Source organism: Barbus barbus (genome assembly GCF_936440315.1).
Source record: "Barbus barbus genome assembly, chromosome: 2".
Taxonomy (NCBI): Eukaryota; Metazoa; Chordata; class Actinopteri; order Cypriniformes; family Cyprinidae; genus Barbus; species Barbus barbus.
This window is the reverse complement of record NC_136730.1, coordinates 45,208,919-45,236,110: the sequence shown is the minus strand read 5'-3', so window position 1 is coordinate 45,236,110 and position 27,192 is coordinate 45,208,919. Positions and strand designations below refer to the sequence as shown.

At 38.3% G+C, this 27,192-nt stretch overlaps 1 protein-coding gene across 2 annotated transcripts; it reads right to left on the bottom strand.

Annotated features, from left to right (window-relative positions):
- Positions 1–1,355: 1,355 nt before the first annotated feature.
- On the bottom strand, positions 1,356–27,192 carry LOC306884382 (astrocytic phosphoprotein PEA-15-like). Of its 2 annotated transcripts, none has more exons than XM_079440196.1 (4): positions 26,829–27,192; positions 3,803–3,977; positions 2,673–2,828; positions 1,356–2,576 (listed from the first exon to the last, which is right to left on the bottom strand). In XM_079440196.1, exons 2-4 carry the CDS (start codon positions 3,972–3,974, stop codon positions 2,512–2,514), a joined length of 393 nt encoding a protein of 130 aa, XP_079296322.1. In that variant the 5' UTR covers positions 3,975–3,977; positions 26,829–27,192; the 3' UTR covers positions 1,356–2,511. The 2 variants fall into 2 exon arrangements, with proteins under 2 accessions (XP_079296322.1, XP_079296321.1); XM_079440195.1 differs by lacking the exon at positions 26,829–27,192 and adding an exon at positions 25,977–26,170 and having other exon boundaries at positions 1,623–2,576.

Genomic DNA, 27,192 nt, shown 5'->3' with positions numbered 1-27,192 from the left:
TCATCCTTAAATCTGTTTTAGTATTTATTGGACTGAAAAAGGACAGCTTTTGCATACAATGAAAGAGGAATGAGAGACTGTCAAACTCAGGAATTTCTAGTCCTCTGATGTTAAACAATAGTGAGGTGTCAGAAAGACCAAAATACAGTAAAATTAATAAACTCAAATATATTTCAAATAGACATGCATTTAAACATGATTAAGCGCAAGATGCCAGGTTTGACGTCATTGATACTAAATGCTATTGATTCTTGTCTACTGACCGAATGCAATGCACCATGTTAAAATACGCAGATTTGTATCTAAGTTTATTTCTGCTACACAATAAACATATTTGAAAAAATTCCAACTTTTTATCTCACAATGCTGACTTTTTTTTTCTTTTCACAATTGCAAGTTACTAACTTGAAATTTTGAGTTGAACAATTATATTAAAATTAAACACTGCGATTTTGATCTTTTCCTCAGAGCTGCATGTTTCAGAATTCAGGGAGAAAAAAAGGGGAATTTTTCGATAAAAAGTCAATTTTTTAAAATATTTGTATATATTATTTAATATTTTACTTCATGGCAGAAATAAGCATCTATACATATATATATATATAGTCCCCATTCACTTTTATTGTATGGAAAAGATCGTTTAAGACGTTCTACTATGCAGGGGAAGTAAATGAAAACAGATTGTAGGGTGGCAGCGAAAGAAATAAAGCTTGACAGGACATGTTTTACAGTCTTCAGAATTCCACAGTAACCATTTTTCAAGTTTAAAAGGGCCATGAATGTTCACGGCCAGTCACTATCTGGCTTTGCAAAGTATCCCAGACTTTTATAAATGCGTAGTTCCAGATTCAATGTAAGGTTTCGCTGAGGTCTTACAGCTTGTTTGCTGCGATGCAACAACAGAGTAACAGAGAGTTGCAGAAGCAGCCTGGAGCTGAACGGTGCATGCGGCCCTCATGCGTGGGTGGAAATGCAGACGCATAAAAACACGCATGGCATGTCCTCAATAACCGCTTTATCGCATGAAAACAACAGTCTGCAGGGGCACAGCCACGACACAGTGATCAAGCTAATTTAGAGTCGTGTTTAAACAGTCTTTCAGCAGATGGTGCGAATAAAAGGCCAAGGCATATCACAATCATAATCATGATATCAAGATTTATAAATGCAGCACAATCTTAATGTGCTGTGTTAGGATGAAAAATAGATAAAAATATATACGGACACAGTTAAAATGATGCGCTGTTTGGAAACACTGTTTGTGATCCGTACAGACTTTTGGCCACGTATTGAGTGCTGCAGTTTATGGATAGTTGTTTACCATCTCATTCATATTGATTTATTTATTTTTTTAGCCACATTTGTGACATAAATATCCCTGTTTTAGTTGCAGCTGTTTCCTTCCCTCTATCAATATATAAATTATCAACTGAAAATATATGTGATATCCTAATGTTTCACATAATGGCATACTGAGGCATCTGAATAAATAATTCACAGTAGTAGTCAAATTGAGCAATTTAAAGTTTTAACAAAAATATATGCCTTCTATTTCCTGATGCAAATACTGCAGAAATAGCTAACACTTTACTAAACACATATTAAGATTTTTTTTCTTTTTTCCCATGGATTTTGTGTTCTACCGTAATCTAATCATCCACAGACAGAGTTGTTAGGCCCGTTATACATTTATTAATAGAAGGTAAACGTCTAATTTTGTCTCCCAAGCAATTTTAACAAACCTCATTTATGCTGATATATAAGACTGCTGTCGTTTGATACGAAACAGTGATTAATCTATTACTGATATTTCCTAGAAGTATGACATACAGAAATATAAAACGCAATATTAATTCTCTACTAGGTAATTGCATACCCTGCAATAATGCATTTCATTTCTAAAGAAGGCAAATATTGGCTTTCTAAGTGGCAATCACACAAATTCAGAGATGAATTCTCTGTAACTCTTTTAAATGTTGATATGAGTCGTGTTTTAAAGGGAATGTACCTACGATACTAACCAGGGAATAAATGTGTCTAAAGGAACCGCGATCAGTGGCGACACCGGTTTCTCTACTTGATTCACACTAGTTTGCCACATTAAGACATGAACTGCGCTGATCTGACCAACGATACAATCCCACTCAGCGCTATCGAGGGTGTGAATAAACTCTCTCTCACTCAAACACAGTTCAACACAAGCGTCAGCGAACACAGAATGATTGTTGTTCATTCCGACACACAACCTGACCCGTTCACTTCTGCAAGTCTGCAAGTCTTATGGTCGCTGTCTTTTTGTCCATTTCTTTGTCTTTCGTTCAGTTTTCCGTGCGTTCCATGCCTCCGTGGCGTGGGCGTGGCTGTAAAGCATCTTGGCGATCTGATTGGCTGCTTGGCTTCTGTACGGTGGGAGGTGGTGGAGTAGGCGGGGCAGTGGGCGTGGTTTGGTGATGATGATGATGGGCAAGATGAAGTGCCGGGGATGAGGAGCAGAGGTCATGAACTTTGACCTCATGCTTTTTTGGGGGGAGGGGCCAGTTTGATAATCTCATCTTCTGAGGGTTGGCGAATGATATCTATGAATGTTATAGAGGAGAAACACAAAGACAACGCTGTTACAGACAAAGAGTAAGTAAAGGACACAGAGACTGTTAAAGAGAAGAGTTGTGTACCCTTGTATTTCTTCGCCGAGGGGATGCGTGTGAGTTTGGTGTCGATCTCCTCGTCTTCGGAGATCTTCAGCACGGTCGTACGGTACTCGATGACCCGGGTCAGGAGGTCCGGCCGCCGTGAGATCTCAAAGATGTGCTCTATGTAGGATAGGTTATCTGTGCAAGACAATCACAGAGACGTCTTACCAAACTATGAGCACATGCCTGTACAATAAACTCAACTCTCATTTAAAAGAATGGAGAAGTCTGTCGTCATGCTGCTCCAAACACACATAACTTATTTCATTTTTTGGAATATAAATGTTTAAACATATTAATTGTACTCGGTGCTGCTGGCACAGAACAGTCCAGTGGGTATTCTCCAAAATTGCTCTACAGTGACTCGGAGGAGACAAATTGTTGAATAAAGTCGTAATTTTTATTTTCTTTGCATACAAAAATTATTCTCGTCACTTCATAACATTCAGATTGAACCACTGATGACAGATGGACTATTTTTACAATGTCTTTAATGCTTTTCTGGGCCTTGACAGTGTAATTTACTATGCCGTCAACGGGACCGTCACAAGCCTTCCGGTTTTCATCCAAAATATCTTAAATTGTGTTCTGAAGACGAACAAAGCTTTTACGTGTTTGGAACCACATGGGGGTAAGTGATTAATGACAACATTTTCATTTGGGGCTGGAGTAACCCTTTAAAATACATTTTAAATCACTGTTTTAGTTGTAGCATGTTATCCAATATTAGCCTACATTTAAAGTTAATAGATTGTAAATCTATACAAAACTGCAACTTCATTACAAATATTTTTAAATAAATGCCATACAAGTTTCAACATAATAAGTACAATTTTTTGAAGTTTGCTAAAGTTCTTTTTTCACAAAGGCAGTTGTGTCAAACATCATTGGTTCATGCTTTTCTCACAACCAATCACAAGATGTTTCAATACTTTGAAAATAAAATCAAATGATATTTGAGGAATATTATCAGTGACTCATAACTTCAGTCTAATCTCTGCTTGACTCATCCACACAGCCCGAGGGAGAGTAAATTAATTTTCATTTTAGGAGAAACGTAAAGTTTCGCTCACTATACTGATTGAGACTGAAGAGGCCAGCGTCTTCCTCACCTTGTGCCAGCTTGTCATTCTTCTCCAGGTAACTGAACCAGTCTTTGGACGAGGTGATGGAGATGCTCTGGTCTTCAGGGATGTCCTCCTTACAGGCCGACTTCAGCTGCTCCAGGTCTTCATTAGTGATGTTCTCAGACAGATCACTCAACATCGAGCTGTATTCAGACATTCTCTGGGAAAGACAGACAGAATAAACAGATCAGAACAACAACATATCTGGCAGCTCTGCTTCTTTTAGTAGCATTGTGTGATATCAGGATACCCTAAAAACAACTCTTTCTAGGACTTGTCCTGAATACATGTGTCAATGTCCTATTTTCTTTCTTTCTTTCTGCAAAGTCAAGAAGTGTATTTTGTAGTGCTTCTAATTGGGGGGTAAAAGTTAGTTTATAAAACACACATATAATATTTTAATATTTTTTACTACCAAGTTATATCCAATTAATTTAGCTTACAATAACAAGCTTTTATAGGCCCTGCACGATTTCAGAGCCAGTTTCTCTGCCAGGTTTATGAAGGTACATGTATGAGTTTGTAAGACTTATTTAAGACCAAGTAAGGAAAATTTAAAGAATAAGAATGTAACACAATACATCAGTATGGTCTGTAAACAAAAATGCCCTTTTTTAGCAACAATTCAAAGTTTGAAAATACAGCTTCCAGTAGACCACCATTACGTTTTAGTCCAATTTACGAAAAAAAAAACGCCTTATTAAACTAAATATTTTTAATGCCACTTTATGAATTAAAAACACTCTCCTCTGATGTAAGAACTTAGGCTTTAATTTGTGGAAGTGCAAATTAAGACTTTTTAAGACCTGCAGGTTTCTAAACATGAATGATGGGATATATTGAACTTCAAATATCGCTCCGGAGCCCTATAAGTGTTTATTAAGGGCACTGAGCTTTGACTTTCATCAGACCAGTCTCGCACACACTCTCAAGTGACCAAGTGTGTGTATTGGGACAGACTTTGAGAATCTAAGGTCAAAGTTTGTGGTGTTATTGCTCTCTGTCTCCCTCTAGCGTAGCTCAAGAACATCACAACCAACCAGCAACACTTCCTCAGACATTTCTCCCTCACGACCAGCACTGTTATCGTCATGTTGTCAAAATACAGAGCCGTGGCATGATACACCGCGGCCACATTCACTGTGATGGCAAACAAATCAATCCGAACGCTTTAGCAGTTCCCATCCCACACGAGGACAGAGGTCTGAGGAAACTGTGCAGGATCCAGAGCCAAGATGGACGCCTCTGTGATTTTACAATGTATTATTTGTGCTGCGGCAGCCGGTTTAACAGAGCAAATATTCCACATTCATCACCCTCAATGTCACTGCTAGAATACTGTGTGTGTGTGTGTGAGAGAGAGATGGAAGAAATAGAAAGAGTGGGAAACATACAAAGCCATCCCATAGACACACACACTTACACAGATTCATATCCGTACAAAGAGTATTGACATGCTGCTGTCTGTAAAGCGCTCTGATCTGCTGCTGACCTCAATCCAGCGCTGCACTTACAGCAGCCTCCAGCAGGGGAGAGAAGACACACACCAGAGACAGAGAACAATGATGTGTAAAGCCCTCAGAGCTGGAACAGACTAAATTAGATGTGCAGATTCTGAAGGAAATATGAAAGAAGGCAGAACAACTTTCAATGAAGCAGAGAGATTTTAGATATTTGAGCACGTCTTTTGTTTTTGTTGGCAATGTACCTATAAACACAAGAAAGACAAGGCCAATCACAATTCAGCTAGCAAACGGATGTAAGAAAGGCCGATCCAGGGTTATTATAGTTAACAAAAACTAAACCCAAAATCAAATAAATAAAATAAAATAAAAATCTCATTTTCATTTAGTTTAACTTAAACTAAAATTGAAATAAAATTAATTTTAAAATGATAAAAAAAAAAAAACGTATAGACATACTAAGAGAACCAAACACTAATTAAAATGACAAAACACAAAGCAAAATTAGTCAAACTTTAAAGGGGTCATCGGATGAAGTTGATAGATTCTTTAGGGTCTTTATTAAAAGTCTATAACATACTTCGGCTAACATTTCTCAATGGTAGTGTAAAAAACCTGAAACCTGAAATAGACCATCCAGGGACGTTTGGCATACTCTTTTCAGCATACTATGCTTTGGGACACACTTATTGTAATCTCACATACCATTTAGGACGGATAGTATGAACATTGGGACGCAGGGATAGATGCATTTAGGCAGATCAGGGATCATAGCATTCACTTCCAAGCGAAAGTAACGTTAATCCTCAGGAGTAAATGTCAGGAGTAAATGACGATGTTACGGGTTTTGTGGTTGTAGATAAAGATAAAATAAAAGTAGGAAACCGACGAAGCATCAACTCACTTTTACCCTTTATTAAATGAGTAGAGTCAGAGATTTTCTCATTTTTAATATTAAAATGAATCATAAATACACACAGATATCTAAATATAAAATGAGTCTATGTTAAGCAGGCTAGAAAATTCAACTGAAGGAAAAAAGAAAAGGCAATTTCATAGAGAGCTGTAATTATAGTCATTCACCAAATCAAGATTCTTAACTCGAGGAATAATTGATGTTTCACTGTTGAATTGTTGGAAATGAATGGACACCCCGAGGAGTTACACCTGAGCTGTGCAGTCATTTTGAATTTGACGAGTCAATTATTCCACTTATATAACGGTTACCAAACTTCAAGACATTTTCTTAGAAACAGCTCAAGCCGTTTTAGATAATGTGACTTTGCGTAACTAGTGATGGCAGGTATACAGTAATAGAGACAGAGTATCTCTCACTTCATTAAATACACAAATAAACGAGTCATACACTTCTGCAGGCGCATCTGAATAATCTCCTCTGCTTTTATCACAAAACATCAAACTGCCACGAGACCAACCTTGAAGGAGCCTCTCAGCAGCTCATCCAGTCCAGAGAGAAATTCACTTAGTGAGCTTCATCTGCCTTCCCAAAAAACAAACAGCCTACAGGCGAACAAACCCAGACGATCAGACACAAGCGAATCATATCCAGACAAAGAAAAATACATCTATCACTGGACAGCACTCAGCAAATCCCAACAAGCTCCAAACGTCCCACAGAAAGAAAAGAAACACACAATATGAATTAAACATCCAGCTTCAACACCAGACTCTGAGAATAAATTGTTATATATGTCCCTCCAGCACAGAAGCAGTCATGAGTAACACAGGTATATCTGTAGCAATAGCAACAATACATTGTATGGATCCAAATTATACATTTCTCTTTTATGACAAAAATCATTAGGATATTAAGATCATGTTCCATGAAGATATTTTGCAAATGTCCTACCGCAAATATATCAAAACCTAATCTTTGATTAGTAATATGCATTGCAAAGAACTTTATTTGGACAACTTTAAAGATAAAGAGTTTTTTTGCTCCCTCAGATTCCAGATTTTCTAATAGTTGCATCTCGGCCAAATATTGTCCTGTCATAACAAACCATACATCAACGGAAATATTATTTATTCAGCTTTCAGATGATGTATAAATCTCAATTAAAAAATAATAATAATTAAATTGACCCCTATGACTGGTTTTGTGGTCCAGGGTCACATACTGTATTTGATAAATATAATATAATAATAAAAAAAAAGAAACATGCTGGATTGTACATTAGCCATATTTTTGTTAGGTTTAATTTGAAAATATATTTAAATTTAGATTTTTTTTTTTCTGTCTGTCTATCTATCTCTCCTCAGTATTTCATTGTTGATATGATTGTATCAGACCATGATTTGCAGATTTGATCAATAAGAGAGCGTTTATCATACTGAGCTTCATGTTTCTGATTCATGTATATATTTGCTCACTTGACTTATTCTTGACTTTCTGCACTATTGTTTAACGCTGCATGAAATTAACCATGTTTATAGTTGCCGTGGAGACGGCTGACTGGATTCACTATCATATAAATTTACTGAGGGAGTGAAACAAATCGCTTTCCAATTAGTGCTGTTGATATTGAATCATTATTTTTAGAAAATCAATTCTCCAGCTTCAGAAGTCTGATTAAGGTTTCAGTAGCGTACTGTAATAATCAATAATGCAGCAGAAGTTGAGGCAGGAAATGCTTTGCTGTGAATGTGTTTGTTTGTTGGATATGTGCAGGCGTCTGCTGTTTCTCTGACATTAGCGGCTCGTCTGTATTGTGGGAAGGTTTAAAGGGTGATGTTTAATGATAGTGGAAACTAATGCAGTTAAAGCACCGTGTGCTCCTCGCTCAGACGCAGTAATTGCTTTCAACGGCGTCAAAACACAGCAGCGCTAACAGACAGACGCTAGCTTCCAGGTACACACTCCCAGAGCCATAACAACACATCTATCCTCTTACTGAAACAGAGAACGAGAGAAAGAGGTTAGCATTAAACAATCTCACCTATTAGAATGGCACGGTATCACTTCAAGCACACTAAAAAACTGTTCAGTATGCTGAGTAATAATGAGTTAAACAGCTGGTAATCCAGCTGATCCCTCACTCACTGAGACAGAAACTCATCCATAACAGCTGCTTACACACAACGACTGCATAGAAACAATGCTGTTTATTAGCTTTTATAAAGCGTTTGTCAGCACTCGTTCAGTCAGACGCTTTGGTAAATGTGTGTGTGTGTGTCTGTGTGTCTATTGACATGTTCATGAGCGAGCGTGATGTTTTCCCAGAAACCGCTTCATCAAGCTGAAGAAGGACGAGTTGGACAGACAGAGATGCAGAGATAGAAAGGAGGATGAGAGAAAGTCAAAGGTGTGCGCTCTCTCAAGAATCTGAACATGATGTTAATTGTGTTCTCCTTCATCCATCCAGCCAGCCATCTACTGCTCTTGCCGCCGCTGGCAGATGTTTGGTATTCACATGAAAACAGTGCTTATTAATGCACACATTTCTACACAAAACACACACACACACCCTCTAAATCAGGCATTCAGACACACACACACTCACACAACATAGAGGAATATCTTACATGTCTAAAAGGGATAATTCACCCAAAAGTAAAACGTTCTTCTTTTACTCATATCATTACGGTTTTTACATTCAACTATGGAGACTGAAGCAGAAAATAACTCAAATGCTCTCAAATATCATCCTCGCTGTTTCTCATTTAAATTAGACTTGCCACAATATCATCATTTTCGCATTGATATGGTTTATACTGTATAAGTGCTGGTTTGATTGATTCAAAAAATATGAATATCTTTTGTAACTTTCAAAAAGTGAAATTAGCATATACTGTATAATAGATTCATTACATGTAAAACATTTCAAAAAGTTTATTTTTTATTTTGATTAGAGCTTACAGCTCATGAAAGTCAAAAATCCATATATAGTGTGTAAATGTATATATACATAAATAAAGGTTTATTGTGTCTGATCAATTTGTGCAAGTATCCAGGTAAATCCAAAGACTCTCCAGCAGTGCATTCTAACCGTGTCTCACTGTAAACAGCAAGAGTAGTGATTGTCAGCAGAGGAAAGAGTCGTTTACGTCTCGCTGTTGTTTTTTCCGCCGCCCGCCGAGCCCAGCAAGGAAGTGAAAGCACGGTAACGGCAGGAAGTGAGGCCGGCTGGGTCTCCAAGGCAACCAGACTTTTCCCAGTGCAAGAGCGGCGCTGCGCTCGCGGCCGGAGGAAATCCGCCTCCTCTTCCTGAATCTGCAGCGCTCGTTTGCCGCACTTGACCTCTGACCTCTGGAGTAATGCGTTTGTCCTGCATGTGCGCCTTCAGCAGAGAGTCAGTGCATTCATTTCGTCCTACAGTCTGGCCTTGCGCCGATACGGAGCGCTGGAATGCTGTGAATGCCAGATGTAAGGCGCATCACTACAACACACACACACACACACACTCTCACACATCCTGAAACAACCACACACACACACACACACATACACCGAAACACACACACCCAGAGTGAGGATCTGAGTGTTTGGATCATGACTCAGGATTTCTGATTACAAACAGTATGAAACAAACCCTGCACAGATGAAGCAAAGCTTTCATAACAAGCCCTGTGATTTCTGCAATGTGGAAAACATAGGGCCCTATGAAATCGGTTTTATTTTTTCTCCAAATTCTGTTTTTTTTTTTTTTTTTTTTTTTTCTGTTTTAATGGCTAAATTAAATTGTATTAATCAAAAATGTCTAATTAACTGAAATCAAGAAACTTACAATATTATCCCTTGTGCATCAATTTAAAGAAAACAAATACACATAGGTCCATAGTGGGCACAAATGTCCATGTCAAAAAAAGGGTCATAAAAATGTAAGCTTGGGAGCACAGAAGTTAAGTTTGATCTCATTTAAAAGAAGACCCATGGCAGATTATCGCTGAAGTAAAAAAAAAAAAAAGTTTAAAAAGTGAAAATTTATAGAAGTTTAAGTTTAGGAAAATAGTTTATGAACAATATTTTATATGAAATATACATTTTATGAAACATGTTGAACTCTAAACCTGCTAGAAAATCAAAGTGTGTTCACTGTGTTCCAAATTTGAGGTTGATATCTCAAAAAATTTGCTTTTTATTTTTTAAACCAACCAAATATGGAAAGTAAGAACATATTTTGGTTGTTCATTGTCTAATGGAGCATTATTAACTTATATATTTAAGTATAAAATACTTTAAGTATTTAACTTGATGCTGACAGGAAGTGACCCACTGACCTTTTCTGAGTTTGAATGAAAAAGCTTGTTTATTGCATGTGTGTGTGTGTGTGTAGCATGCATGTGTGTAACAGGAAAAGACATGCAAAAATAGAAGCAAGTGGGATTCGCATGAGAGCATTTTTTGTTATAATCTGAGAGTGTGTGTGTGTGTGTGTGTGTGTTACATCACAGATCTCCTAAATTCCGATCAGTCACTAGGTTACCATGGTCACTGGGTTGCTATGGTAAACCTTGTAACTCCATTCTGGCTTCATCCACAAACCAGTTTCATTATTCCACATCAAGAGCTCTTTATGTGAAAACAACACAAACACAACTTCAGCAGCGTTCAGTTACACACAACATCACTTCTGCCCTCAGACGGCCAAAAACAATGCTTTTACAGTGATTCACTTCCAAATGAAAACTGTATGAGTGGAGGGTCTGAATTCAGAAATGTGATGCTCATAAACTGGTACTGATTTTATTTCAAATCAAAAATAGTAAAAACTAGTCAAATTCACAAATAAAATAAATAAATTGCAAATGACACATTGAATTAAAAATGATATTTTTTCTTAATAATCTTTATTTCCAACTTAGAAAATCGTATTTATAAAAAAAAAAAGTTTATTATTTGATATTATTTATTATAATATTATTATTGGGTGAGTTTTTTATAATTCCTGTGAGATGAGTGTTTTATGCAAACAGTGCCATGAGTTTATTCTTATTTCCCCTTTTTTGAAAGGTTTTTATGATATAAATACTAGTCCCGTGTTCACAGTGTTGCACACCTCACTGCACTGATCTGAACCGCTTTTGTTTTGCATTCATTTAAAATTCTGATTATAAGTCACTTGATTGATTCAGAATTGTGTGAGAAAGAATGCATTTGTTCACGTCCCTCTATAAGCTCTCGTGTGAAAGCTGCATGCCGCACACAAACACTGGAGATGTGGCATCTGTGCTTCTGAAGGCATGCAGATCTGAGCATATCGTGGGAAAAGATGAGCAACTCTTCAGGGATTTTGCACCAGGCAAATACTACCAACAATGAGAATCTGTTTCTGGCTTAAAAAGACTGCTAGCTCATAGATAGACAAGCTCTTGTTCATTAAACCCTGCTGACGTACTCTACTGTTCAAACATCTGGCGTCAGTAAAACTTTTAAAGGTTTTGAAAGAGTCTCTTCTGCTCATCAAGACTGCATTTATTTGATCAAAAATACGGCAACATTGTGAAATATTATTGTAATGTAAAACAGCTGTTTTCTATGTGAATATGTGTTAAACAGTAATTTATTTCTGTGATCTGCAGCTGTATTTTCAGCATCATTACTCCAGTCTTCAGTGTCACATGATCTTCAGAAATCATAATAATATACTGATTTACTGCTCAACAAACATTTCTGATTATTATCAATGTTGAACACATTTCTTTTATTATTCACAGATGAATAGAAAGTTCAAAAGAACAGAATTTATTTGAAATATAAATCTTTTGTAATATTAAATGTCTTTACTGGCACTTTTGATCAATTTAATGCATCCTGCTGGGTGAAAGTAAGTGTTTCCTACTTGAAGTGTGCATCCTATAGTGAAAGTCCTTTAATGCACAGCAAACCGTTGATGATCCCTTACATATGACGCAATTTAAAGTTGTCCTTTCTCTTTGGAGTGTTACAAGCTGTTCTGCATATATAAGATCCGTAAAGTCGCAAAGACTATAGTCTTTCTAAAAGTTAAGACTTGTTCACGCTTCCTAAAATGCCAATTCAAATAAGCCCCCAAAAATCTACGTTACTGGGTTGGATGATTTGCAAAACACCGCCCACGTTTACACTAGAGGGTGACACGGGAGTGAATTTTCAAACCTCTCCCGTCCCACTCCCACAAAAAAAATCCCGTCCCATCCCAATCCCATAAAAAAACTGGGGGGAAATCCCGTCCCGTCCCAATCCCAGAAGAATGACTCCCATTCCCTCCCACTCCCGTGGTGTTGTTTTTTTTTTTGGCTGGAATCTGTCAGTTACAGTAAAAAAAAAATACAGTACAGATCACAGCATGCCCAGCTTAGTTGAATAAAAATCCAAAATGTAATTTATTTTATTGAACTGAAAGTCATCTTAACAATGCACAGTGTGTTTCATGTTGAATTTTATGCAAATCATCCATCCATCCATCCATACACACACACACACACACACATTATATAAGGAAGGAAGAAGGAAGAAATTGTCGGTTGCCTCGAGAGGGCTGCTTTGCATGTGTGATGCTGAAGGCCACTCGTGCCCGAGTCTGAAAAGTACTTAATCAGTTGTCTACAAGTCTTGCAGCTGGCGTATGGCGTTTTCACGCCATCTTTCTCAACGCGTAAATTTTTTTTTGTTATTTCAGACCGCCCAGAAATATCCGTGAGCACAACTGACGTATTATTTTCAGACAGTAGTCGTTGCAGTGTAGCTTTCACGTCTGCCTCCATTTTGGTTATGATTTTCGCGGCTAAAAAGTGCGTGAAGAAGCCTACTTCTTCTCTACCATTATTGGTGGTTGGCACTATCGCCACCAACTGTTACGGGTGTGTGGAGCACGCCATTCACTTAACCGGCTACACCAAAGCAAACAGGAGGAGAGCATAAAGAGACAGGACAACTAGTATTGAGTTCAAAATTAGTTTATTTATTTAAAAGGTATATTTCTGTATAGTTATAGTTATCATAGTGTATTACGATTCCCGGTCCCGCCCACTCCCGCTTACATTTTTTCCAGTCCCGTCCCAATCACGTTATTAATAGTGATTTTGTTTCCCATCCCGTGGGATTCCCGCGGGATTCCCGTGACCCGCGGGATTCCCGAAAAAATGTCAGCCTCTAGTTTACACAAAGACAGAAGGCGTAACGTAGTATTGTTGTCGTGGAACAGCTGCGTGTTTCCAAATACGGTGAGGGGCGTAACATTTCCGTCACACGCTTGAGGTATTCGGCCAATCACAATGCACTGGATAGCCGGCCAATCAGAGCACACCTCGCTTCTCAGAACGATGAGCTTTGTAAAAATCAACACGTTGCAGAAAGGCGGGGCTTAGAGGAACGAAAATAATGTACGGTTTGTGGAAAATGTATATATATTTTTTTTTAACCTTAACATTGTAAAAACATTGCATTACACCAAATACACAATTTATTTATTTTTTGCAACATCATATAACCCCTTTAACTTACTCTTGATTTCATTCTCCAAAAGAAGAAATTAGTCAAATACTGAAATTAACTGTTTAAATGCCAAAAATTAAATAATGCAGGTTTTTTATGATCGTTCAAAGGCAGTAAACCTTTGATGACACTGAAAGAAATATATAATTTTACTTCAACAGTAATTATAAAGTGTTAGAATCTGACAATATAATAAATTCTAACAAGCATACTATTTTTGTATTCATGCATTGTCCTCTGCAACGCTACACGTGAGAATCCTGGCTTTGTTTTCTCTCAAGAGAAACCTCTGAGAAACAGAGACTCCACTTGCTCTCCATTCAGTCCTGCTGGTGTCTAAGAGAGACGATTGTGATGTGGAAGCACTCCGATTGGTGGAGAGTCTCTCTCGCACCATCAGCCTGGATTCACATGTTCACACACACACACACACACACACACACACTCTCACGGCTCTCTGTCTTTGAGAAGCACAGGTCCGAAGGTGCTGTCGCCATGACGATACGTGACAGGCGGCTGCAAACATTACGATCGAGACTGTGGGAATGTGTCAGTTTGACACACTTGTTCAGTGTCCAACATTTAGTGTTGTATAAAAACCATAGAAGTCAATGGCATGTGCTGAGTGTGTGTGTATGTGTGTGTGTGTGTGTGTGTGTGTGTGTGTGTGTGTGTGTGTGTGTGGATTGGGGCCCTGTGGAGGGGGAGGGGTGTTAAGAGTTTAGTCACGGGAAAAGTAGACAAAACACACACACACACACACACACACAATGTGAAGAACCTGGCCAGACGCACATGGCATCCTCACACTCGACGCACAGACCTCTGTTTCACACACATATACATAAAGAACAGCAGACAAAAGCAGGCTGTGTGTGTGTGTGTGTGTGTGTGTGTGTGTGATGGCAGTGACAGGCTGTTCTAAGAGGAGAGTTGTGTGTGTGTGTGTGTGTGTGTGTGTCTCAGACAAAAGACAAACCAATGACTTGCAGGTTTTTGAGTTTACAACTTGGAAAAACATTCACATCTTTGTCAAATATGTAAATACTCTGAATTTTATTCTCCAGCTTGAGCACTGTGATGTCAAATGAAAACAAAAAGGTAGTTAAGCAGACAACTACTCTGTAAAAGTGGTAACCTGCAGCTGTCACCCCATACAAATGCTTTTATTTGTATAAATTAATGTATTCAAGTTGATTCAGTGCTGCTAAATATATATATATATATATATAATCCATTTTAGAAGTATGATCGCTGCCACGGAAACAAAAATAATTGCAAACTATGGATGGAAACGTCTCTGAATTGTGGACATGAAGGTGCATCATCATGGAATAAATAAAATTAAGGAAAAATGGTTTATTTTAAAACATATTTAATTAAAGGTTTTTAAAAGAATGTAAAACAGCTCAAATTTGAGATATTTCTTAGTTTATTAATTTTTGTAATATTCTGGATAAATGAAGTAGCCTAATTTTGAGTAATTTCTAGACCTAGAAAAAGCCATAAAATAACAAAATATTAAAGGGCACCTATTATGCCCCTTTTTACAAGATATAATATTGGTCTTTGGGTGTCTGTGAAGTTTCAGCTCAAAATACCCCACAGATCATTAACTTTAACAGCTGGAACATTTTTGGGGTGTGTCTAAAAAACTGTTTTGGTGTGTATCCCTTTAAATGCAAATGAGCTGCATATTCCCGCCCCGTCTCCAGAAGAGGTTAAAACACTATGCACTATAACAACATGACATCCCCAAAGCAGTCTGGAGTGAAATGACTTGCGCAGACACAAACGTGTTTAGGTAGCTTTTGAGGCGCATTACCTTGAAAAATAGACCTAATCTGCATCCTCAGCAGCTCAGATGTTTTATTCACATGTCCTTATAGTTGCGCCGCATCTACTGCCTTGACTCCTGAAAAACTTTTTCATTCTGCATCGCTCCATCACGCTCTCACTGGATCCGCTCCTCGGCTATCAACAAGAGGTTCTTCCCCAACAGACAACGAAACAGACATTTTTTGGTTGTTTAAAATAAGTGCGCTAACTCAAAACAGTTGCGTTCGGTCCTTCACTGGCTGTGCTGATTTAATTCTAGCAGGTCTGTTGTGTCTCGTGCCAATGATTCAATGATTCAATGATTCAATGATGAATTCAAGTTCAATGATGCAGGCAGTGACAATTCTCTCTGGCCAATCAGTGGTCAGCAGAGTTTACACGTCAAGTTTTGGTAATGGCCGAGGTGGTACTGAAAAAAGTGCCAGGTACCAGGTACTGTACCCAGTGGAAAACCCCCCAGAAGTGAACCGTCCCGTGCCGTACCATGCAGTGGAAAAGCGCCATAAGACTCCAAGGGACTTTGTATATTGAATTTACTATTTTTATAGTTTTATTTATTTATTTTTTAATTGAGTAAAAATGTTTAAAAGTCCTCAAGTCCTCCTTTTTCTGAAAATAACAAACAATTGGAAAAAGTCACGTGGCCTTTGCATATCATTATTAGACACTGGATTTCATGTTAATTACAAGTAAATGTAAAAATGTAGTATAGTATGAATTAAATGCAATTAGCTGAACTTTAGAGCGTGTTTGACCCACTTAAATAGGACTTACTATATACATCTTTATACGATTTAAAAACTACTTCTAATGTCTATGAAATATGATTAAAATACTGCTGACAAGCATTTAGGATAAACTAAAATATACTTTAATGGCATTTCTATTGAAACTAGTATGACATGTATTTAAATATATCCGTAATGAATTAGCAATTTAATACGTTTAAAAGAAATTAACTTTGTGTAATATTAAATAAGTTTGTAAATATGTAATAAATGACATGAGCTTTAGTATGTCAGTCAACACATCAGAAGAAATGTACTAAAACACAACAAAACATTTTGATTTAAAATCAACTCTGAAGTAAAACTTTTCATATGACATTATTACAAAGGTCACTTTTTAAAAGTGTACTTAAGTGTCCAGCGGCCTGGTGAACCCTATGATTGTCCTGGTGAGGTTTTGAAGGGCAAACATCAGTCGCGTTGCCTTCAGAAAGACCTCGTTCAGATCACAGGCATCTCCAGAATAACGTCAGTGTCTGTTCTCTCTCAGACCTCTGCTCCTGATGAGTCACTCAACAGATGTCTTCATGCTTTCCACATTATTTTCCAGAAATGTGAATTGTGGCATCTGGGTTTTATAAGGAAAGCCGAATTAAATAAACTTACCATATTATCCCTAGCTGCGTCTATTTTATGAATGTCATTACCGATGTTTGTGATATTTTGTAAAGTATAAATGGCTTGAATTCATCAAGTCATTTCTGTCCGTGAGAAACGCAGAGCGATACAGCATATTCGAGGAGAAAGCTTTTACTTCATTACCGCTGAAAATAACACAGCGCCTCAGGGAGAACGAGACAGGCGCTCGCGCTCGGTGTGAGTGAGAGAGAAAGAGAGAGCAAAGACAAAGAAAGACACCTCAGATGAGCGTGAAGATCTCGTCACATCCGTCTCACTCATCTGTCTACCTGTCTTCTGTCTGCATGTGGCTTAGAAAGAGACCAGAACACATCTAGATCTCAGTGGAGACACTGAACGGATCATCTCATACAGGCATGTCAACAAAACATCACTTCAACAGACGTAGAGATGAGCTAAGATGATCGACCAGTTGTCCAACAACCAACAAGTGGGACAATTAGTTTGTTTTATTTTGTTTACAAGAGACATGACAGATCAGAGTCTGGCAGAAATGGAGCATGGCTTCCTTAAACACAGACTAGTCATTGTGAACAAACCTTGTGAAAATGAAGTGTGCCTAATTGTAGTGAATGTACTTTAATACATTTTTACATAATTGCAGTTACCATGCAATAAAGAGTCCAAATGTGTATCTAAATCATAAATGGCAAAGGCTATTTATCCAGCATAGAACAGGTATGTTTCTGTGATGTAGTGCAGATGATGAGAAATGCTCTGAAATGTCTGACAGATGAAAACACACTCCCTGAACTGACAGGTTGACTAGTAAGTGTGATCCAGATGGTTTTATCAGGTACAGCGATTGTGTTTTGACACGTTTGAACACAGAATGAGTGACTCAAACACTGCAAAGACTGAGCTGTGTCAGAGCTGAACATTATGTTTAATCTCAAGCCTCTGATTTTAGGTTAAAACACTGTCTATGATCAGCCAGTCGTGACTCACAGAGGTCAGAGGTCATACATTACACAATACACTAGCTCTTTGTTTGGATTTTAATAATAGCTTAGTATTTCCAAACAGCCATAATTGTTGAAACTTTAAAGGCATTTTTTCTCTCATCTCTGCTGTTTCTTTAGTCTGGACCTTCATCTTCTGTTCATTTCTCAATCTCTTTCTCTCTGTCCCTCCTCCACACTGGCAGCAGATATTTTGGAGACGGTTTCGGAGTTTCGCTGAATTATAACACACACACACACACACACACACACACACACACACGTACAGAAGTCAATTTTATGATTGATTTTTTCCCTCATTAGGATGCTGCTGCATTTCATCTGACGGTCTACATCGTATCTGCAGCCAATCACACCTACCCACGGCCCACAGAGTTACACTCACAGCAGCACACACACTGCAAACAGTGATGTAAGGCACTGCGAGCAATTCTTCAAGTCCATAATTGCGCCAAACCTGGCTGCACACAACACTATCTGCTTAGGGCTCATGAGACAGAAATCAGCTTGTTTATATGACTAAGATATTCATTTAGTTTCAATAAGCTTTAATTAAATCACATTTAGAATCAGAAACAGAATTTATGATTGATTCCTATTCTTAAAGGCAAATAATACTGTAGATTTAATACCATGTACAGATATAAAGCCTTGCATCTTTATCTAACAATCTGTGTGAAATCTAGATCATTTACTCATTTTGTGCTTTCGCTTGTTTCAAGCACATTTTAGCATGTGGCTAGTATTATTTAACATTGCTAAATTAATGTTGCTAGCATGTTTTAACACATCGTTAGTATGTTGCTAGCTTGTTCTATTTTAAATCATTTTCTATATCATTTTAAAATTCCTTGTTTTTATTATTGATTTTAATGTCTATTTCACTTTCTTTCATGTAAAAGCACTTTGAATTACCACTGTGTATGAAATGTGCTATATAAATAAACTTGCCTTGCCTTGCCTAACATTGCTAAATTAATGTTGCTAGCATGTTTTAACACATCGTTAGTATGTTGCTAGCTTTTTCTTGCACGTTTTAGAAAGCTGCTAACATGCTAGCATGGTAACGTTTTTTAGAATGTTTATGTACTGGCATATTTTAGCACATTGCCAGCATGTTTCAACATGTTTTATAACATCGCTACAATGTAGCTACCATGTTTATGGTGCATTATAGATTTTTACACACTGTTAGCAAGTTTTAGTACATTGCTAGCATGTTATAGTACAATGATAGAATTTTTATGCAACACTAGCATGTTGCTAGCTTGTTTTTAGCACATTTTAGCATGTCGCCAACATGATTTAACATGTGGTTACCATGTTTTAACACACTCCTAGCATTTAGAATGCTTAATTAAGTTCCATGCATGATTTAACAGGTTGTTGTCATGTTCTAACACATCACTAACATGTTTCTAGCACATTTTAGCATTTTGTAGTATGCCACTTACTTATGTTGGCATGTTGCAAGTTTGGTTGTTTTAACTTGAACACTTAGTGGAGTTAGAGTCTGATTATTAAAATTATTATTATTTATTTTATTTATTTTTTTGTCTCAGACTATTATTATTATTATTACTATAGGGGGGTCATGACCTGAAAAACCAAAATCCCCTAGATCTTTTGACCTATAAGTGGTCACTCCTCTATAAAAAAATCCTCTATTTCAAGTTTCAAAACTCAAAATTTTTGCATAGTCTATAAACGGCTTATACTGAAACCAGTCTGCCAAAACGACAGCTGACAGTGGAATGTATGACTCTATGATGTAATAGTGTGGATAAGCACTGCCTCCACAGAAGAACATCAATGCCTGCTTCTACATCACTGCCTTTTTAGCCCCACCCACCGATTCTACATCACTGCCTGTTTAGCCCCACCCACCGATTCTATATCACATCACTGCCTGTTTAGCCCCACCCACCGATTCTACATCACTGCCTGTTTAGCCCCACCCACCGATTCTATATCACATCACTGCCTGTTTAGCCCCACCCACCGATTCTACATCACTGCCTGATTACTAGGGGTGGCACGGTACACAGATGTCACGGTTCGGTACGTACCTCGGTTCGGGGGTCACGGTTCGATACAATTTCGGTACAACAGGGAAAAAAAAGACATCTACTTTGCTCAGTTTCTTTTATTTTGATGTGAAAATGCTAAATATTATTACATGTTATATATATAAAATCTGTTTTGTTTTCATTGTGAGTGTACACAAATAAAAGCAGACCTTTAACTACAAGCAACAGCACAAATAAAAATACAATAGAGTAAAGATACAAATAAAATAATCAGTGATTTTCAGGGGGTTTTTTAGGTACAGAAATTGAAGTACGATTAAAGTAATCAAAGGTAAAACAGCATTGCATATTTGACTGTATAAATTAAAGATTACTCTTTATTAAAGTTACAAAAGCGATTCAATCAAGAGCAGTGAGTGATTTCTTTGTTGTTGCTGTTTATTTAATATTAACTGTCACTTTAAGAGAAAGCACTGATACTGTACGCCCAGCCGGCTATGTCTGCTATAGGATACTTACCAAGACGGGCATTTTGACAGAATTTTGTGTGAATTTATCCATTAAAACACAATACTTCAGAGAGAGCTTCATATTTGCGCGCGTTCTGAGGCGCAGGTTTGTGCGCTTCTGATGAGAGCACGCACAAATCTTCTCACTGCGCGCGCGAGCTCGCGTCCTCTGGCTCTTAAATATTTGAGCTGGCAAAGCTTACATGACTTTAGTCTAAACACCGATATCAACGTGTGCTGTTCAGGTCTCACCTGTGCGCGCGCTATCAGCACCGGGTGATGACGGAATAAATGCTCATATTCCAGCATACGCACTCGCATTGAACAAGAGTGAATGATTTGTCCACTTATTTTTATTTTTTTTCTCAACGCTGTTGTTATAATGTACTGGGAAGCCAGAATGCGCATCCATTAACAGAAACATACATTAGCCGAACCCTATTTGTTTTACGTGTTATTTATAACAAACCACATGCGTTGACAGAATTCAGTTGAACCGCAGTCCTAGCGCGTGCCGAACCGTGTGTGGAGAACCGTGCGGTTCGGTTTTTTTCCGCGAACCGTGCCACCCCTACTGATTACCATGTTTTACCATGATTCTACATCACTGCCTGTTTAGCCCCACCCACCGATTCTACATCACTGCCTGTTTAGCCCCACCCACCAATTCTACATCACTGCCTGTTTAGCCCCACCCACCGATTCTACATCACTGCCTGTTTAGCCACACCCACCGATTCATGCATGTAAAATTTAAGAGAGAGGCGACCATGCAGGTCTATGCAGAAACTTAATGATAAAGATGGCTCTGTAGACAAGACGCTGAGCCAAGTTGTGGAAAAACAGTGTTTGCATTGCCTTCCTTCTGATCGCACTGTTAGGAAAGAGTGAATAGACTCTTTTGTGAGTAACTCTGTAAATTGCATGCTCACTATTGCTGTGTCTCTTCTTACAAATTTTTGACATGTATTGAGTTGTTTATGTGTTTTTGACCTGAATCTCAGGAGCATCTATCTGTGAGGAATATACGCGGTCAAACATACACAACTATTAACTGTTTCTTGATGTAAAGATCTTGATAACATTATAAGTGGATCTCCGAAAACAGTACAAAAAACAAAACAAAGGCAGTTCATGACCCCTTTAATAAGTTTAAATAAAAAAATATTATAATGATTTTCTCAAGCCAGCATCATAAATCATAACATGCCTGATGCATCTCTAACTGTTTATGTGTTTGAGCATAACCGTGCCAGAGTGAAGTGCAAATCTGAATGAGTGCAGGCCAGATCCCGTGGAGCACACGACTGCGTGTCCTGATGGCTCTCTGTGACTCAGCTCCACACTGGGGGATTGTGGGTAATGTAGTTTGCGTGGGAGTGGTGTGCCGTTCAGTCAGATGGTTTGTAGGCTGATGGTTTCACACACCTCAGGGTTCATGCTGAGATATCAGCGGGTGAGGAGTCATGCTGCTTTATAGGTTACACATCACAGCGAGTGTGTGTCAGGACAGCCACAGTCATTATGCTTCAATCTACAAACACCACACACACACACACACACACACACACCACTGTGCCATTCATAATCTTACAGTTCACTTCGGTGCTTATTTTTGTCACTGTCCATTAGTGCTTCCGTTTCTATTTAGATTATACATTTGTTCTGTGTGTGCATTCGATTCTTGATTTATAATTATTTTAATGCATTCTACATCCATGGTTCCTTCCTTTATGAATCCTATGAGAAATACATCAAAAGAAGGCAGTATTTGTGGATCAATGCCTTTAACAGTCATTCTAAGTCAGAATCAAAGAGACGCTGAGTGTCTTCAGACTAACGATCAATTCATCCGCACATCATCAGAACATGACATCACTGAGGTATAGGAAAGCCGTTGCCATGACAACCACCATCCGCTTCAGCCGAACGTGAAAATGAAAATGAAAAATGAAAGCTGCCGTGTTACATTACCAGCATCTTGGGTCAATTGATCAAAGCCTAAAAGGATAGTTCATGTAAAAAAGGGAAAATTTGTGTGGAACACAACAGAAAATTTCCATACAATAAAAGTCAAAGGGGTCCAGTGTTGTTTTGGACCCCACTGACTTACACTGTATGTATAAAAAAAATGTATTCATGCTTTGTTTTTCTTCTTCTTTTATGTGAGAAAAATAAGAACGAAAGAAAGTCATAAAAGAAGGGTTTTCTTTTTTTTTTGTTATCTATAATAACATTTTCCAATATCTAATCAACTTGCAATTGACAATTAGCTAAATCTGATGTCATCTGAATACGAGTGATTTCAAAAGGTTTTGTGACATGAAGCTCTCATGCTTTGATGTTACTCTCATCTAAAGAGAGAAAAAAATCAATAAGAGAACTGGCAGACAAAAACACCAGAACACTGTATTCCATAAACCAACAGAAAGATGCGTGGACTGTATTTTATACACAGACAAATGAAAGATGACTCCATGGTATTCTGTAAACAAATTTGTGGAAAGATCAATTCAGTATTCTATTAATAACCAAATGGAAAGATTGTGCTGTAAACAAATCAACAAAACGATCAGATCACACTATTCCATAAGTGGGTAAATAGACGCTTATGTATGTATTTGTTTCTAAATAAAACAGTGGGCGGTGCATCATGTTGCCTTTACTAAATAACTCCCACTCCAACACCCACCATCACTCAAACACACACACACACACACACACACACACACACACACAGCGCTTCAGTCCTTGGCAGATGCTCTCAGTAACACCACAATGTGAGTGCAGAAGTCTGAAGTGAATCAGGTCTTATCAAATCAAATTATCCCCAGCGAGACATTTCATTTGGCTGAAGAGAGAGTGAATTATGAGAGGTGCTGTGTGTGTGTGTGTGTGTGTGTGTGTGTGTGTGTGTGAGAGAGAGTGTGTACCTGTGAGCGTCTCATTATGTGTATGTGAGATTGTGTAGGGCAGATTGCTTGGCCACTCAGCAGCTGTTGGTCCACAATATTTATTTATTTTTATTTTTTTAAATAATCCTTTGATGCATTTGCCATCAAAGCAACTTAAACCTAAAAATATTCTAAACTGACATATTCCTATCTTGACAAAACACACATCAGGTAAAAGCCATGTGCAGATGGGTTTAGTTTTGAGGACACAAGTCTGTAAATCAGTGTTACTGCAGACAACTGTAAAGTTTATAGTCAATTCACAATTCAGATGGCTGTGGCCGAGCACATTCAATTCAAGGCTTTGGCGTCAGATTTCAGGATCCTCTTACCCAACTCACTAGAAATACCTGCCTCATAATACTAATACATTTCTGCAATACCGTTATTACGTACCTTACTGCATATTTCGAAGTGAAACGTCCAGTAATGGTGCTAAAACACGACCCTGGCATGTTTTTGTTATGTTGATAGGCACGTATTGTTGTGTTTTTATTATGTTGCTTCAGGTATGTAATGCAGTGGTTCATAATTCAAATATCCCAGAGTGTCTGTAAAAGGCAATGCTCTATCGTGTTGGAAATATCCCTACACCCAACCCAGCGCTAAACCTACCCCATAGTAATACCAAATGCTAAATTGGTATAAAAAACGGGTTTGTTGATGCAACCGTGCCTTTGAACTTCCTTATATGCACGTATTTCCATATGTTGCTCTTACCTCAACCCTCTCCAAGTAGTCTATGTTATTTCTCGTCCTTAATGGCCAAGCAGTGCCTGATAAACCATCACAACATTGTTTGAGTCGCTTTCCAGACCCTTCACTCTCTCTGTTCCTCTGCGGTAGAACAAGCATCCAACCTCAGACCAATAGGCTAGAACCTTCAAGAAACTACTTCTGCGAGTTATAATTAATAAGTTTTGTTAAAACAACACTGTTCATGTAATCTTTTCCTTGACTTTTCTGCCTTTTTACTTCTGCTATGGCTTCTCTACTCTAGCTTACTCTGAAAATGCTTGTGATGTTCCTCTTTGAATAACAGCATCTAACTGGCTAAATGTGAATGGCTGTGTCTATTGCTGGCTGTGCTATACATAATTATATATATATATATATATCCAATGTTATTTAAGTGCCCTGGTTATTTCTTCAAGACAATTGAAGTTAACGGATGCTAGAATCTTTAGGAATGTCCAGTCTGTGAAAAATCCAATGAAATTACTAGTATGGCCGATTCAAATGGGATTAAATTCACAGACAGGGTTTGGTAATTATTACATTACACCACCACCTCATAAAACTAATCCCGTTCAAAAAAAGGGATGAACACTATTCAGAGCAACTGCAAGAAAGCTTGTTTTTAATCAGTCAGGTTTAAAAAGCATTGCTACTACAGTCCAGAGCTGCTGTGAACCTTTGTCTGCTCTAAATGAAACCGAACAGAGGATAGATTCAGTTCGACCTTTTGAGTGAGACCGGAGCGGACGTAAAATTGCACGGTCATTATATCACTCAGGAGATGACCGAACAGCACGATGAAGATTTACCAGAGAGAACCAAACACACACACAGCAAACCTGAAACCCCAAATGGACCTTATGTAACAGTACTCAAGAGAGACTCGCATGGCACTAGAACACTCCTCATCAAACGCTTTTGTTTGCCAGCCCGTGTCATTCAGCATTACGCCAATAATATACAACACATACAGAGATAGGCGACCAAAACTTACAGGGACAAAAGCAGCGATGACAGTCTTTTTAAAAACGTCAGCGTAATAGTCTAGATAGTGAGGTGAAGACCAGACGAGAGCAAACGCCTCAGGCGCTCCTGTCAGATATCAAGAAAAAGCAGTGAATATCCAGAGACAGCAGCAAAGATAATAAATGTTGGAAGAATCACAAAAACGCTGCATAAAAAACAGCACCTGCATAAGTGAACACACTTTAAATTAATGGTTCTCAAAACAGTACCAAAATTGTTCATCGCCTGCTTAATTTGGTTAGATTTTACCATAAAAGCAGATGAATATGCATAAAAAAAAACCAAGTGTAAGGTGCAGACAGCGTTTTGCTTCTGCTTCTTGATAAGGATCCTGTTGTCTTAAGATTGCATGGTTAGTTGGATTGTACTATTTGCATTTGGTATTTTTTCCGGAACAGACATGCAACTCATTTTTGAATCAAAACCAACCTGCTTTACATGATCTGCCTTTTTTATGTTTTGCTTGTAATCTGATCAGTCTTTTGGGGGGAAAGAGAGACTGAAGTCTGTCAGGACCGGAAGAAAACAGTATAGCTGCGGGTTTGGCTTGTTAATGGTCTAAAGTTTCTGTTAAACAAGGTGTCCATCACCATTCTTGGCCAGCAAACAATGCCAGCCTGAGACACTCTCTACACACAAGGACAATGAGGGAGGTGTGTTTCTGCTGAGCTACGTCCTTCCCTTACCACAGGAAAAACACCAATCAATATATGAGATAGAAGAGCAGAAACCATTCGCCAGGTGCAGGGAACACACACACACACACACACACACCTGTGTGACTGCCAGATCCTGCATCTGCTCATTCCACGCTCGGATCTGGTTTTGCTTGGTTAAGGCGAGACGAAAAGCAGCTGTGAGAGGAAGAGGGAAGCACTACAGTCCAACAGGAAGAGGGTTTGTGTCGTGAGGTTGCGTTATGAGCGCATCCAGACTGCTTCCACAGCAGTTTCTCTGAGCTCCTTTAGCTAATAAACACAGAAGGTTCGATGGTTGCCAGATTTTGTTGGTGAAAATAAAAAAAAGGGTTGGTGGTGAAAGCAGACAGAGTAGAGGAATGTCATGCATTAACATGAATTAGCCTGCATTATGCAAGTCCTAGGTTACACTAGAACAAAAATAATGCAGGAAAAATACTGAACTACAAATCCAAATGTTAGTTAAAAATCAGGAATCGGGATTCCACCAGTCATTATTCTACACAGCAGCAGAAAATAATTGAAACATGGTGGTTCTATGGAACAAAACAATAGGAGAGGCGTTCAGATCATGTTCCGGCTTAGCTGAGACACAAATATAATTCAATTATTATTTTAATAGAGCACGCATTCCGCCGAACAATCAGCCAAACCGGATTGACAGCGGCTGCGTGAATCCACAGCGATCTACCGCTGATAGATAGATAGATAGATAGATAGATAGATAGATAGATAGATAGATAGATAGATAGATAGATAGATAGATAGATAGATAGATAGATAGATAGATATTACTGTGGCAGTGCTATTGAATCGGGTATTAGATAGAAATACCATGGTACACTGTATGAATGGTAGTGGTGCTCCAAGGTCCAGGACCATTCTACTTCTATAAAGCACAGTTTTCACGGATAGATGAAAGACTTACTCCGCGCGCCCGTGATCCGGAGATGATGAAGATGAAGATGATGATGATGCTCCCGGTGGTGATGGATGAGATCCGCGGTGAGCTTTGGCCACCCAAATACAAGTCCAGTTCAGCACAAACACAGTTCGGTCAAAACATCAGCGTCAAAGAGCGTGAATATCTTCTCAGAAGCTGGGGTTATTATGAAGGAAGACGCAGCGGAAACTTTACGCGTCCGTTCTGTGGATGAAGCTCGCGCGTTTCTGAGCGTCTCGCCGGTTTGAGAATGGAAACGCCTTTTCCTCCCTATACCCCCCTCCTCTCTCTCTCTCTCTCTCTCTCTCTCTGAATCTGCAGCCTCACACACACATACACACATTTTTCT

Coding starts and splice junctions, on each gene's coding strand:
- LOC306884382 (XM_079440195.1), bottom strand. CDS start 26,000: ATGCAGGATCTGGCAGTCACACAG. Junction 2,829..3,802: donor GAATGACAAGCTGGCACAAG/GTGAGGAAGACG, acceptor TGTCTTGCACAG/ATAACCTATCCTACATAGAG. Junction 2,577..2,672: donor CTCGGCGAAGAAATACAAGG/GTACACAACTCT, acceptor TAACATTCATAG/ATATCATTCGCCAACCCTCA.